The 15,634-nt window shown below is 40.4% G+C and overlaps 1 protein-coding gene across 1 annotated transcript; it reads right to left on the bottom strand.

The window, feature by feature from the left end:
* Nucleotides 1-5,851: 5,851 nt before the first annotated feature.
* LOC310984223 (ephrin-B2a-like) lies at nt 5,852-14,580 on the bottom strand (the record flags this gene model as incomplete). The annotated part of the gene is made up of 5 exons (XM_083969382.1): nt 5,852-6,264; nt 7,307-7,399; nt 11,499-11,591; nt 13,369-13,649; nt 14,459-14,580. 5 exons carry the CDS (start codon nt 14,578-14,580, stop codon nt 5,852-5,854), a joined length of 1,002 nt encoding a protein of 333 aa, XP_083825508.1.
* Between the last annotated feature and the right edge of the window lie 1,054 nt (nt 14,581-15,634).

Genomic DNA, 15,634 nt, shown 5'->3' with positions numbered 1-15,634 from the left:
GAATAAATTTAAAGTATTGTTTTAGTTGTAGTTATTTGTGATAGTTTGTCAGCAACATTTCTGCAGAGTTGAAGGGAAAATACACAAATAATCTAAAACACATCCAACTTCATGTATCTGGTTTGTGTCGTGTAGAAAATCACAGTTGTCAAAACTTGTTTAGGACAATAAAATGTTTGTGATTTGAATTCCCTGTCAAATAAACCAAAATATCTGCAACATCTCATGGTCTCAGAAGTCACAGTAGCTTTAACACATGCACTGTTTTTTTTTTTTTTTTGGTTTTTTGTTTGTTTTGGTTTTTTTCGTCTCAGATTTAAAACGAAACGTCTGGATGTTTGGATGTTGTGGAGACTTCATGAGCAAAGACATGAGCCAACAAACCACAACAGAGGAGCAGTAGACTAGTCCTCCAACAGATCTGGGGCCTTCACACAGGATGTGGGGGCCCAGGCGCTTTTCTGCATCTTGTTATAAAAGTCAAATCTGACCAGACTCATTTGAACTTGTGCCATTAAAGAACTGTTAAAATCCACTCAATAGAGACAAACAACACACAATCCTACAACAAATGCTTCAGGTGTTTATTGCACGCTGGATGCAAAATGGACTTTTCTGCGTTTGCATTTGTGCACAGTGGACGTTTTTTTTTTTTTTTTTTCAGGGGGCTGTTTTGAACATGAGCTGTAAATCTTTTGTGGTGTTTTTGTTTTCAAATGTTTCTTAAGGTTTTAACTTTTAATTTACCATGAATACAACATATAACTGAAGCGGCATACCTCAATTTTCTCGTTTTCAGTCAGTCATCATCCACAGCCGACACTGGAGCATAAATCATTTTTATTTACTTCCATAATCTGGATTTTTATAGTAGAAATAACACAATAAACTTGTAGAAACAGTTCAAAACTCATCACATGCGGAGAAACATGACATCCGGGACCACATGGCACCAGATGTTTTATGAGCTGAACTGGTCATGCAGTAGTCATCTAAATAATTGTTTAAGACCCAAAGATGTTAAATAAATCCGGTATCTTATTTTATTTTATTTTTTTCATAGTTGGTTTGGTTCTTGAAAGGTTTAAGTTCTTCTTCCACCACTGCAGAACAACTATTTTTGGGGGGAAAATAGTCCTCTTAATGATGTTTATTGTCCACAACACAAAGATAGAAATACAGTGATTGATTAGAAATGACACTAGATTGTTGTTTTTTTAATTATCCAGTACATTTTATGTGTTGAAGACCGACAACAAAGAAACCAGAGATTCTCCATTCTCCATTCAGCCTTTGAATCCTCCAGATTCACCTCCACCTTTTCCCCTCATTAAACCAAACCAGCGAGAGGTCAAGAGTCTAACAAAAGGTTTGATGAAAAGCTTTAATGTTTTGTTTTTTTAAATCATTTATCTGAAACATGTGCATGATACAGTATAGTAGCCGGCCAGCAGAGGGAACTAAATACTGTACAATAACAGCGGTGTGGTGGGTTTGCAACTGTAAAAAAGAAACACTAACCACAACTTCCCCATCACTGGAGTTCCTGTTGTTAAAAAAAAAGCAAAAAAAAAAAAAAAATCATCTTTATGTAACCCACTGAGATTCAGAGGGAGGATGGAGGAAGCTGCTGCTGCTAAAAAAAAAGAAAAAGAAAAAAAAAGTCCAACATTTCAGTTTTATGGTGTTTGTGTAAAACACCGTACAGGATATTATTGTCCTCTTCTCCCTGTTTGATTTCCCCCTTCCTCCAACTGTCCATAGACAACTTTTCACCCTATAATACCAGAGTGTGTGTGTGTGTGTGTGTTTCTCCTCTCCGCTCCTCTCACTGTGGGAGTGGGAGTGCTCAGTCATGACCCCCCCAACCCCCAACACAAAGCCAGCGGTGGGGCTAGTAGTTCCTCTGCATATGGAAGTGAGGTGGGGGAGGTGGGTGGACACAGGGAGGTTTGTAGACTTCACATTGTCCCATGGGGTCAGATAAAAGCTTATGCCTCTCCTTATTAAACCCCCCCCTTCCAAAAAAAAAACCCCACTCCACCTCCCACCTCCCCCTTTAAAACCCATGTGCTTGTTCTCTGCACAAATAACTGTTACAGATTCATCAGAGCAGGTATCAAGTTGCAGGAGCATTTAGGTCATGTTTCATGTGATAGTTTAGATAATTTGTAAAGGGAAATAAAGAGAAATGTTATGCACTTGATTGTAAAAATGATTGTTTCTTCACTATAAAACCAAGCAGAGGAAAAATAAACTCTCCCTAGGTAAAGTGCACAACTTAAAAAGCAGCACGGATGATATCCAATCCCATACCTGAGATCCAAAACATCCCCTTCTTCTCCTGCATGCAGCACCACTTCTGCCCCTCTTTTTTCCTTTTTTAAAATGGCCTACCCCCCAGTCCAAGCCCCTCCCACCCACAGGGGCCATGGGCCTGGGGGTCTCTTGTTTTGTTCTTCCTATAGAAGCCCCGGGCGCCATTGTCTGCGCGTGACCCCGGGGTCAACTGAACTCACCTCGCCCGACCGCAGCCCATTCAGCTGTGAAGCTTCACATGGGACAAAAACATCTCACAAGAGCAAAAAAAGGGACCGGTCCCGAGCGAGGGGGTGGGAAAGACACGGACAACGAACACACTCTTCCGCCACCGCCGTGCTGCTGCAAACAAATTTGTGTTAAATTGTTTTTGGTTTTTACAGTGCTGAGCTGCACACAAGTAGTTCAAGGGATGGAAAATTCACCTTCAATGAATCAAATGCAGTTTGGTTTATTAGAGTAATAGCTCATTGTATTGTCAGGATCGTATGTTTCCCCAATGAAAACACTGAGATTGGCCAAGAAGACACATCAAGCCTATTAACAAAGTCAATTATAGAGGAGTAATGAAGTTATCCTTGGCACATTTTCTATTAACTCTCCTTCAGATATTTTAAATACATCTCTCGCCAGAGGGTAAATTGCGTTTTTTGCTGCAGGATAAGAATGAGGCCGCCCACACCTGTCATCTATTCTGCAGCAGCTCCGTCTGCATCAGGGCTACGGGCCAAAGAGGAAAAATGAAAAGTGGTTCACGGTGAAGAAGAGTGTAACCTAATTCTCTCAAAAGTTGTACAGCAGAAAATTAGTCAAATTGTTTATTTATCTGTTGTGTTTAATTGTAGCTGAGTAGTTTGCTGCACACACACACACACATACACACACAGAGAGCACATGTCCTGAAGATCCTCCTCCCTCCTCCTCCTCCTCCTCCTCCTCCTCCTCCTCTTTCATTCAGAGGCAACAGTGTCCCTGGCGGAGAGGAAGCTCATGGAAGCTGACAGGTTGAAAATGTGTTGCATGATGTGGCCGAAGGAGCATGAAACATGTTCATCCATGGATGCCGTGCACAGCGCCACAGGAGAGACTATGTGAGACAATTAAATGTATAAGTGTGTGTGTGTGTGTGTGTGTGTGTGTGTGTGTTTTTTATATATTTAAATACTTTTTTTCCCCCTTTGTATACGTTCACAGATAATTTCATGGCTTTTGTAGACACATTATTTCAAAGATGGTGCTACAGCCCAGAGAGAAGTTCAACCTTCAGCTCAATTCAAGTCAATTTTTATGAGAATATAGCTCAATTTGTGCAAAGATTATAAAACAATAAAGACTTCCTATTCACAGAGAGATTACAACACATCCAATCCAACAATTACCGTTTTCTACTAAACATTATCCAACTGTATTTTGCCTCATGTCATTTTTCTTTTTGTCCTCTCAACCTAATAAGACAGGGTGAGAAACTCATCATGGCGCTCTGAGCTGCAGACAGACAGTCACTATCCCAGGAGCACCATTAGAAGTGTAATGAAGAGACATGCTCCCCTGGGCTGGACCTAATTTTATGCCTTCAACCTCCAAAAATCATTCAGAAAATGTTTTTTCTTTTTCTTTCAATAGTCTTAAAATAGTTCCACATCAAATCAACCCGGCAGCTGAAATGTCTGAAAGTCTTTTCGAGTGGCTCCAAGTGCTGATTTAAGACCACGATGGTGTTAACAACCGCCGTATGCAAATAGTGTGGCTGATGTAACTTACTGCTTTAAGTCATCATGTGCTGCTCGCTAGTTTTTTTTTTGTCCACAAGGAAAACTGAGGCAGTGTGCTGTGATTTATTAACATTAATTCTGACTCAAACTTTCATTTCTCCACCGTGTTTCTGTTCATTCTCAGCGTCTGTCACTTTTACTTTTTGTCCCTGTTGGTTTTGGGGCAGAGAAGAGGAACAGAGACAAAGTTTCTCACTTATAACAAAACCCAAAGCCTTTCCTGTGTTGAGTCATCAGCAAAATTCAAAAGAAGATTTCCTTTTTGCCACCTACGTAAATCTCGGACTTAAAGTGCTGTCTATTCAAAAAAAAATGTAAAGAAATTATACAGCACAGAATCCCTTGAAATTGTTTCACTTTTAATAAACGCCACAAAATCAATGATTTTCATTTCAGTGAAACAGAAATTTACACACGTCAGGTATGAAAAATCTGCATCGAAATCAATCTCAAATGTGATGTGAGTGAGTCTATGTAGTGCATTACAGCAGGGCTCCAGACTGTATCGCCCCTAAATGGAGGCGTTTAGCCCCTAAAATTTAAAGGGATAGTTCAACATTTTGGCAAATTGGCTCATTACCATAATCCCTATAGTCATAGCAGTAGGTTTGTTACCTTTAATTGTCGGTGCAAGCTGTTTTTAGAACGGCGGAGCAGAGCCGCGAGCTGCTCAGAGCTACAGTACGCTACGGAGGCTCATGGGATTTCTTGGTTTCCCTCATCAAACTCATCAAATACACAATCCAACAACTCCAAAACGCTCTGATGGACAAGTTGTGACCTGCACATTCACCACGCTATGAGATAATAACGTAACGTTACGAGACAGAGTTGTTTTCGAGGTAAATACAGAGACTGCTTGCTGAAAAACTGCCCCGACGGACCGCGTATCAGCAGTTTTGCTTGAATTTACCTCTAAAACAACTTTCTGTTCTCGTAACGTTCTGTTATTATCTCATAGCGTGGTGAATGTGCAGGTTATAACTTGTCCACTAGAGCGTTTTGGAGTTGTTGGATTGTGTAATTGATGAGTTTGATGAGGGAAACCAAGAAATCCCATCAGCCTCTGTAGCGTAGCCCTGAGCAGCTCACTGCTCTGCTCCACCGTTCTAAAAATAGCTTGCACCGACGATTAAAGGTAACGAACCTACTCCTAAAACTATAGGGATTATGGCAATGGGCCAATTTGCCAAAATGTTGTACTATCCCGTGATTTTTCCATCTACTGGCACATGTGTAACCAGTAAATTGTTTTCTTTAACACTGATGAAACGTTGAAGGGGAGAGACTCAAAGAATCCGGCATCTGTCATTCCAGGTGTGAGGATCATGAATGAAAAGGAGTTGTGAATATTTGCTTTGTGAGTCGATTTACAGTGTGCGCCCCTAAAATGTTCTGCCTTGTGCTCCTAAAATCTTTCAGTTAGGGGGCAAATGTGCTCCTAGTAAAAAAGAAAAAAAGTTAGTCTGGAGCCCTGTCCTGCATTAGAGCCTTAATATCAACCTTTATCCCCCAGCTTATCAATAAATTAAATTAAATACACATATACTGTACATCCGAAGACAAACAACTGATGTCTTGGTTTGCTCAACACATAAAAATAACTGGACACAACTACACAATTCTCTCTCTCTGATTGTCTCTTCACTAAGAAAACAAAGTTGTCCAACAGTTTTGCGTGCACATGGTCCAGTGTGACCAGCATGAGACTCCTCAGATGTTGTGTAACTGCAGCCTGAGAGTGTGATCAGCAAAACACACTAGACTTTGTAGTAGAGGTTGGTGGGAGTCTGGGATGTGAGCTCCTGCACGATGTAGACCGGCGGCCCGTAGTCGCCGGTGCTGACGCGCTCGTAGTGGCGACACACCATGCTGTCGGACGGCCGCAGCGGGAAGACGAGGTCGCTGCGGTCCGAGCCGTCGTTGTCGCCGCCGCCGCCGCCGCCGCTGCTGCTGATGCTGTCTCGCTTCGGCGCGGCCAGGGTGCTGAGGGACAGGGAGGCCGAGCGGTTCTGGTCCTCGGCGACGCAGCGGCGGCGACGGTACCTCCACAGCAGCAGCACCAGGGTAACCACGACGACCAGGACGAGGACCACGCAGCCGGAGAAAACCCACACGAACAGGCCGGACTCGGAGCCACCGGGGGTCGTTGGTCCTGTTTCTGTTTCTGAGGCTGAGGAGAGGGAGAGGAAGGGAAAGGAAAAAGAAAGAAAGGAAGGAATGAGTGAGATGAAAGAGTAAACAAGGACATGTGACGCAGTTGCAGAGATTTAAAAACAGTTTCACTCGGTTTCTGCCCCGGTTCAGGCCCCATCAGCAATGTGTAAACATGAAAAACCTCTGTCACAGCTGGACACTGGAGAACATGCTCTAATCTGTAGTGTCACACTGATAAACAGCCTGGTTGCCTTCCCCTGACACTGAACCACAGTCACTGGAGCTTTGTATATAAAGTGAAATATGGACGGAGGTATTAATAAATCCCCCCCAAAAAATAAAATAAAGGAAATGCTTTTTGATCCCTGTGTTGATGCCGTTTTTCATTCTAAAAGAAATGAGTCTGTTTGTTGATTCATTAGATGCAGAAGGAGGAAGGAAAAAATATTTCATCACTTTCTTGGAGCAGATCAGAGACATCTGAAATTTAGACATTTACACATCGCTCTCTTTTCTTTTTAAGATTTAAACTTGTGTTTTTGTGCATTTTGTGAGTTTTCTTCAAATTACAAAGAGGAGCAAACAAAAAAGCATCAGAGAAGAATTGACCCTCGTCAGAGCAGCCAAAGCAAGATAATGTTTCTTCTGCTTCTGTGCCACCAAACAAAGAAACATCAATGAGCAGCATCACTGCACAAACTCTGTCATTACACTGGGAACTTGTCTTGAACCCTCACACACTAATGCAACAAAGCCTTGGGCCCGAATAAACATTAATGCAACATTTATTCCTGTTTAAAGGAAAACTGCTATAAAAAAAAACCTAAAAATCCTGATTCCTTTATAAAAATATTTGGTCTTTTATAAATCCAGTTCATATTAATAATGAATAGTTATTGGTTTTATTTGTTGTTTTTAATGGATGCGTGAGCAAAAACCAAAATACAGTTTATTATACTGTATAATCACCCGTTTTCTTTGAGAATAGGTTTTGCAGTTCACACATCTGTGCAAAAATAAAACGTTTAATAAAAACTTTTGACTTCTCAGTTTCGTACCGTTGTCTTTCCCAGACGAGTCCTTGGACTTTGGTCGTTTCGGAGGGAACCTGGTGGGCGACTCCTGGAGAGTTGTAGGTGGATCTGAAGAACCTGGAAGATAAAGAAGAACAGTTGAAATCACAACATACTGCACTGCTGGGACCAACCCCAAACCCCCCCAACCCCCCATCCCTTCTTCCTGTCTCCTCATTTTCATTTTTATCTCTCCATCTTCACGGTGGTTTTGTCATGACACGATGTTCCTGTTTGTCTAATGATGCGTGTCCGTGTCGGCCCCTCAGAATCAGAGCGAGAGCAGCGTTTGTCTCTGGACTGATCATTAGAGTCATTCAGGTAAAAAACACATCACAGGAGAAGTCGGGGAAAACGTTTTTTTAAACGGTAGACACATGTGTTAGAGTCACGACTGGGACACACCATGTTTTTCCAGATTGTAAAAACTACTAATGCTGCTGTCACTTCCCACACCTACAGGTTTATCTACATGTGCCTTACTAATGTGGAAACTGTAGGAGATAACATTTAAATATAGATAAACAAGGGTCACTTGAATAATGTGTGTGAAGTTCTTTATTACATTTATGGCTCATAGGATGTGAATGAACTGTTCAATGGAAAGTGGAGGATTCCTCTGCTTTGACTAAAGACATTTATTCAACTGATGTTTAAACTACAACATTACAGGGGAAAATAATCTACTTTTTACTTCACCACATATTATTAACAGCAGGTTTCATGTTAAGAAAAACATGTTGTGTTTTTCCAACCATTTAAAAACATCAGTGATTTCCTTTCCTTTCTCAACTCCACATTATGTTTCATTCATGAGCAGTTCAACAGGTACATTATTCAATCATCACAAAACTAAACAAAATAAAACTAAAGCCAAAATGTTATCAGCAAAAGTTCTTGGAGTAAAAACTACTTTGTAAATCATAACTTTGTTTTTGTTTTTCTTCCTATCTCCATGAATCATCTCATCAGATTTATGCTGTGACTGTTTGGATTTAACTGAACATAAAGGAGTTATCTCTGATGACGACAGTAAACTGCTGCGTACTTATTGTTGGCGTCAGCAGAATTAAATACTTTTACTGAGGGTGGACACAGTGATGTTGTCATGTGATACACAGGTTGCATTAATACTTCAGTATATCCACTACAACAAAACTACCTAACTATAGTCTAGTCGATGTGATGGAGGTATCAAGAATAGGGCTGGGTATTGCTACTGATTTACTTAATCAATTCGATTCCGATTCACAAGGTCCCAATTCAATTCGATTTCCGATCCCATTCGATATTGATTCATTTAGAGACATTTCAGTTTTAACACCAATTTTGCTGGGTTATGAAAGAGATTTTCACAGAACTAAGAAAGATGAAACTCTCTAACCTGGTGCATTATCAAAAATATCAATGTTTACATAAAGAGTTTACCCAAAAGCAGTTAACATTAATGCACATTTATTTAAAGGGACAACGAGGAGTTTTGGAAAAGCAAAGCGTTTTCACACTACATTTATGAGCCTCCGCGCGCACCGTAAAATTCTTTTGACCGGTGCAAGACGGACTCATGTTTTCATTCATCAAGAATTAAAGTCAGAGGTTCAAAGAGGTTCACATACCGTCGTAGTTCCGACCATAAACGGCGATTCAGCTGCGTTATTCTCATGACTCGTTGCGAAACCGAAAGTAAAAAACGCTGGTCGGCTCGACCAGCATTTCCGCCACCACTAATAATAACAAAATAACGATAGAGACAGAACGATATATTTATCGAAAATGGGCCCATTAACAAGTGTGGGTAGCGTAGATTCATCCACATTAACGTGAGACTTTTTTATAACCAAATAGAAACTCCTCGTTGTCCCTTTAATATGCCCCACTACAGATGTAAACAGTGCAACTATTCAGTAGCCTACAGTTGTGGGTGGTAATTGCGATCACGCAGATGTAACAGTGGAAACAAGAAATTACATACATTAACAGATCGATCTAAGGATTTATCAGATCTTTTAAATGAAGATCGATATAAATCAGAGATTACATGCCCAAAATCTAACACTTTGAAAAGGACAGTTATCTTTCGTGCCATCAAGCTTTGGAATAACTGCCCCCTCCATATACGACAATCTAACAGCAAGTCCTCATTCAAATACCATCTAAGAATGCACTATTTAACAGCTGAGCAATAATCCAGTCTGGCAAGTATTATATCTTATCCCTGTTTTGTTCCTGTCTGTGTTGTTCCTGTTCAATGAATGACTGATATTAAGTCAAGACAACTTGTTTAAATGCAATCAAATGTAAAAATGTATGATTTCACAGCATCAATGTGCTGTTGTTAGTATTACTGCAAACACGACGTATTAAGATCAGGGCCGTTGCTAAGAATTCTGGGCCCCTGAAAGAATACGCAAGTGGGCCCCTGACTTTTCCACTTTTTTTTAGACTACGTATGTATTATCATTTTTTATTTAGCCTACTTTGTTTTGTTGCTAAGGCAGCATTGCTATGAGTATTAGTCAGGGTCTTATGCAGAATAATTCAGTCATACAAAGATTAGACTACTGGGGTTTTTTGTGGGCCCTGCTGGGCACTGGGCCCCTAGAATTATCATCACCTTTCTCCCCTACACAACGGCCCTGATTAAGATGTCTATTTGACTGATGTGATATTGAAAATATGATCTGTTTTTCTCTTTTCGATGTAAGGAAGACTAGCTTGTGCCATTGACATCAGCTAATGGGGATCCTTATAAATAAATAAACAAATAAATAAATCGGAAGAGGGTTAGGGATTAAGATTTCAGTTTATCCACTTCAAATAATTAGTCTACACCACTAGTTGTACACCTCATGCAGGACTTGTTGTATTTTCATATCGCTGCAGTGACACTTTTATTCTAATAAAGGGTCTGAATATGTTTCCACCACAGCTTTTGAAGCTTTAAATGCAACACTGAATCACTGCAGCATGTTTTTAAGTAACACAGGCGAAAACATGGAGGTAGCTTCCTCCAAAAAAAATGTAGGCTAGTGTGCAACACACCAGGGCTGTGGCCTTTGAGAAAACTAAACCAAAATCTAAATTAGGATATTTTTTTATATATTCATTTCATTCATAGATTCATGAAGACAACACATAGTAAACAACATCCCTGTCAGTTTAAATGTAGTTACTTCCTCTGCCTTAACATCCACTCACTGATGACAACATGATTATATTTTCAGATCTGAAGGCACAATGCGAGCAGAGCGGACACGTCACCGTGCCGACGCCGAAACACAGGACGGGAAGCATCAGCGGCTGATTTGACAGGACCTTGAATACGCGTTAGAGACGTTAACGAGAGATCACAACCGAATCTGACTTATTAATGTTTGCTGTTGCTGTTTACAGCGGCAGTGTTTGTAAACACAGCAGAAAAACAGCCCCCACATTTCCAGTTATGATCATTTGAGAAACACACAAAATGCTGATTTTTTCATCTCAGCCCTTTGAATAATTTATAAGAATAATATTTCACATTTCTGAGGTCAGAAAATAGCATTTTGAGTCGTTAACACATTGAGCTTTTAAAACAGAGACGTGCAGCATCTGTCGATTTCTCCAATCGTGTGCAGCTCCATCAAACATCAATGTATAAACGTGCACATTATAAATGCTTATTTGTTTGTGAATGTGGGATAATATATGCAATATCTCAATATGTTTCTCTGTGAATATTGTATTTTAGAGCGATTTATCCTCAGGACATTTAATCTGATAGCAGCGAATATGATCAGAATCTGCTTTATTAAATTTCAATGTATGTGATAAGAGCACAAAATGATAATAATAATAATAAAGAAGGACCACTGTTTATTCTGATGTTAATACAAAAAAAAGAAGGGAAAAGAGATTATTGACTGTAATAACCAGTCCAAGCGATGGCATGCGAGATAATACTGATGGCCTTAAGCTGCCAGAGGTTTGAATTAGGATTGGAGATAATTCGCGATGACAATCTCTCCACAAGAGACTGAATGGATGATGGAGATTATCTGACCACTTACTGGCTCCACAGAGGAGCTTGATATTATTGACTCAAACATACAATAATAATAACCACCACAATCAAACAATTGTCAAACTGTTGTAAGGCAGCTGCACACACACACACAAACAAACACAAATTACTCACTTTGGCCGACTCTCAGCACCAGCTTCATGGATTTAGTCCTACACACACCCCCATTGGTGTTATCCAGCCCCTGCAGAGCTCCTGTAGAAGTGGCTGGCACACACACACACACATAGACACACACATACACACAGAGAGAGGAGGCAAACATTAAGTTTATATTTCACGCAATCATGCAAACACAAGATTATGAAGCAGCACATAGTTTCATTATGATTTCTTTGCAGAAAGTCTCAGTTGCCACATGTTGCATCACTTATGCAACATGAAGATGCAAACACAAAAGGCACAAATTATGATGTTACATATAAACATGTTGATAATTACACATTAAAACAAAAGATGCAAATAACCGAGGTTGCAGCAGCTTCTCATCATCTTCATGTTGTTTGTGCACAAAACCCGAAGATATTTAGTTTAATATCACACAAGATAAACTGCGTCCTCTTAAAGGACTTGTGTTTACGATGTTGCATGTTTGCGATTATATGCAACTCGTATGATTAATTGGTTATCAATAGGCAATCCAATATAACAGTCCAGCTGTTTTGTGTTTGATTGATACAGCCCAACAGCTGCACAAACTGGAAGATGGAAACACAACCATCATCTCTCAATAATAATAATAATGTAACATCATAACCTGTACAAACGGTTTATGCTGCAACTCTAAAACTGGCAGCTGAATTTAATCTTGTTTTTGCCGAACTGACTAATCGATGAATCAACTTTTAATTTCAGCCCGAGGTGGTTCGCAAACTCAGTGACATTAACACAAATAAATAGATTTAATAACCTGACTTTTAAAAAGAAATAACCAGCAGGAACTCAAATACACAAACACACACACACATACATGCACGCACACCAAGAACTCTAGTTCACCCCTGTCACTCCCCCATCCACACACACCCACATATACTCACATACACTCACATACACGCACACACATAGACTTGTTAGCAGCATTTAGGTCAGATAACAACATCTCACAGGCAACAAGCCACGTTGCCATGAAAGCTCCCATCAAATCTGCCTGATGCTGTAAAAGCCTTGTGTGATTTGGGGCATGTAAGCCCTTGGAATCACACTGGCCTTTGCAGAGCGAAGTGTGTGCTGTCAGAGCGTGGCGAGGTGGATGAGGCTACATGGTCAGACTTGCTCTCTATCTCATGCATCACTTGCCACTAAGATGCTGGTTTAACCGACAGCGGTCCAATAACGAGGCCACATTTTTTGATTCTCACGCAAACTGACAAATTGAGAGGGAGCCAAAGAGATGACGGCCTCCTCCTCCTCCTCCTCTTCTTCTTATTCTCCCTCTTGGGGGAAAAAGAAACAGTTGCTTGCACTGGTTCATCTAATGCTCCATGCACTCCACCTGTGGCAACCAGCAGCTCCATGTTGCATATGCTCAGCGAGACAAAGACACAGGTGATGGATTATTATCTATCTATACTGCAAAAACTCAAAATCTTACCAAGAATATTTGTCTTATTTCTAGTCAAAATGTAATTTCTAGTCAAAACAAATCTCATTCTACCTAAAATAAGACTCATCACATTAACAAGTAGCTTGTTTTTAGACACTTTTTTACTTCTTTCAAGCATATTTTCACTTGAAATAATCTGATCGTGGGTCAAGTTTTTCTTTCTTATTACAAGCACAAAAAACTTGCTTTCACTGGCAGATTTTTCTTCTTATTTCAAGTGAAAATAATCTAAAAACAAGTTGATTTTTAGGTGATGAATCTTATTTTAAGTGGAAAGAGATTAGTTTTGACCAGAAATTAGACATTTTTGACAAGAAATAAGACATACTGTATATTCTTGGAGAGATTTTTGAGTTTTTGCAGTGTATTCTGACTCACAGGTGATGTAATAGTCCCTCCCCTTGAGGAACTCCAGGCCCCACAGGTTGGGGCTGAACTCCTGAAACTTGAAGGTGAACTTGACGTCGCGGTGAGGCTTGTCACAGTTGAGCAGCGGCGTGTCCGTCTTGTCGATGGTGCAGCTCTCTATCTGACTCCTGGAGACCAGGTAGATTCTGTAGAACTCCTCGCTCCCCGAGGAAGCGTCCGCCCGGGGACACACGATGTCCATCTTGTCCCCTATCTGAGGATACAGGACCAGACCCTGACCTGGAGTAAACCTGCAGAGACAGTGGGATGCAGGAGAGGACAATATGATGAGACATGGTTGTCTGCGTGCAACACAAAAGAGACAAAGTTATAAAGTTTTCAATGAGATCTTTTAGTTTTCAAAGCCAAGGAATTAGAAAAAAATAAATTAAAAAGCATTGAAAGAAAAAGGTTGCGGATGTTTTCAGATTGCTTTTTATTGTCTGAGGACAATGATATTAAATTTTTTAAAGCTGTAAAGGTTAGTCATCAATCAGTTTAGCAGATCAACACAAAAATGTATCTGCAGCTCTTCTGATCACTGAGTCATTTTTCAAGCAAGAAACATAAAATAAAAAAACATTTTAAAAAATCTTCTCTTTCAGCTTCTCACTGCCGGTGTTCTTTGTCTTAATGTGACAGAATATTTTTGACTGTTGCACATGGACCCTGAGCTTGATGCATCTGATTTTCCACATTTTCTAACATTCAATAGATAAAGAAATAATCAGTTAATGGGGGAGAAATAAATCACATTCATTTAAATGACACAGAACAGAGAAAGGAGAAAGTCCCTGCAGAAGAGACCGAGAACAGCATCAGTTTGGCTTCATAGATTAAAACAATTAATCACAAATCAAAACAGTCATTAGCTCATTTTCGGTGCTAATTGACCTATAAAACGCTGCAGCTTCCCCTCTTGTTGCACCTCCAATTAACTAATGAGTTGGGTCATGAGTCACGCCACATGCACAAAGCAGCTGCAGAAAGTTGCAGCCATCCATCCCAGTGTGAAAACAGATGCATCCAACCAACCAACCAACCAACCAACCAAACCTACTTTGCATTGGAGCTGGTCCAGTGGATGGAGTCCAGAGTGGCGGCTCGACAGCAGCAGATGACGGCCAGCAGCAGCAGCAGCAGCAGGATCACGGCGCCGCAGCTCCATGCGCGTCTCCCCATCACCGTCCGGCAGGTAACTAAATAAAAAACACACGACGGCGGCTCGGTCTATCATAAAACAGAGTGAAAAAAACGGGCTAAAATCTGTTGCCCGTGCATGTCTCCTCCTGTGGCCCCAGGTGCGCGCACAGTACGACACATCCCTGAGTGAGATCCCACCACCAAGTTGCCGCTCTTCCAGTTCCTCCCGCAGTTGGATGAAATCTTCCACATTGTGCGTAATTGGCTGCAAAAACCAAACCATTCGTGTGACGAAATCCGTGTATTGAGGACAGAGATTGTGTGTTGGAGTATTTAGTCATCAGCTGACTGACCGGTCCGCCCATACACAGGCTCATGCGTAGAGAGGAGACCAGAGCAACCCCCATCCCCTCCCCTCCCTCTCTTATGTACATACATTTACATTAACTCAGACCAGACTGTGAAAAAAACGCCCAAAATATCTATTAAATCAGAAAAACGTGTAAAAAAAATATCTTAATTTATGGTTTAATTTGTCTTTATATTCACATCCACATCAATGAGTGAATTATTTATCATATTGATTTATTGATATATAGCTACCGGTACACATTTATTTGTATTTAGGGGAAGCATTTTCTACATTTTAGGGTTTAAAGATGAACAATGTGTCACCTAAGGCACATTTATGATTGTAGGTTTTAGAAATAAAAGTTTTTTTTTTTTGTGATTTCTTTTTTAAAACCGTGATTTGTTCACAGACTGATTTTTTCCATCAACATGATGACTAATTTAACCTTCAGTTACAACATTACTATTATTCATTCTGTTTGGACTTGATGTGCAATGTTTGGACACACGCACACACACGCACGCACACACACACACTTATCCCCATGCAACTCAACTAACCACATGGGGAGGGGGGGGGGGGATTCAGGACTAGAAAGTACAGATTTGATTAATCAAGCTTTCTGTGGTCTCCCCTGTTGTTGGGAAAATTCATGGTGACAAACAGAAAGGAGAGTGAAAGCGATGACTCACCAATCACCTTAACTGAACTCACTACACACATACACAGACACACACACTT

The sequence above is a fragment of the Trachurus trachurus genome (genome assembly GCF_905171665.1).
Source record: "Trachurus trachurus genome assembly, chromosome: 3".
In the NCBI taxonomy this organism is placed as follows: Eukaryota; Metazoa; Chordata; class Actinopteri; order Carangiformes; family Carangidae; genus Trachurus; species Trachurus trachurus.
Note: the sequence above shows the minus strand (reverse complement) of the source record. Positions and strands in the feature narration are given on the sequence as shown.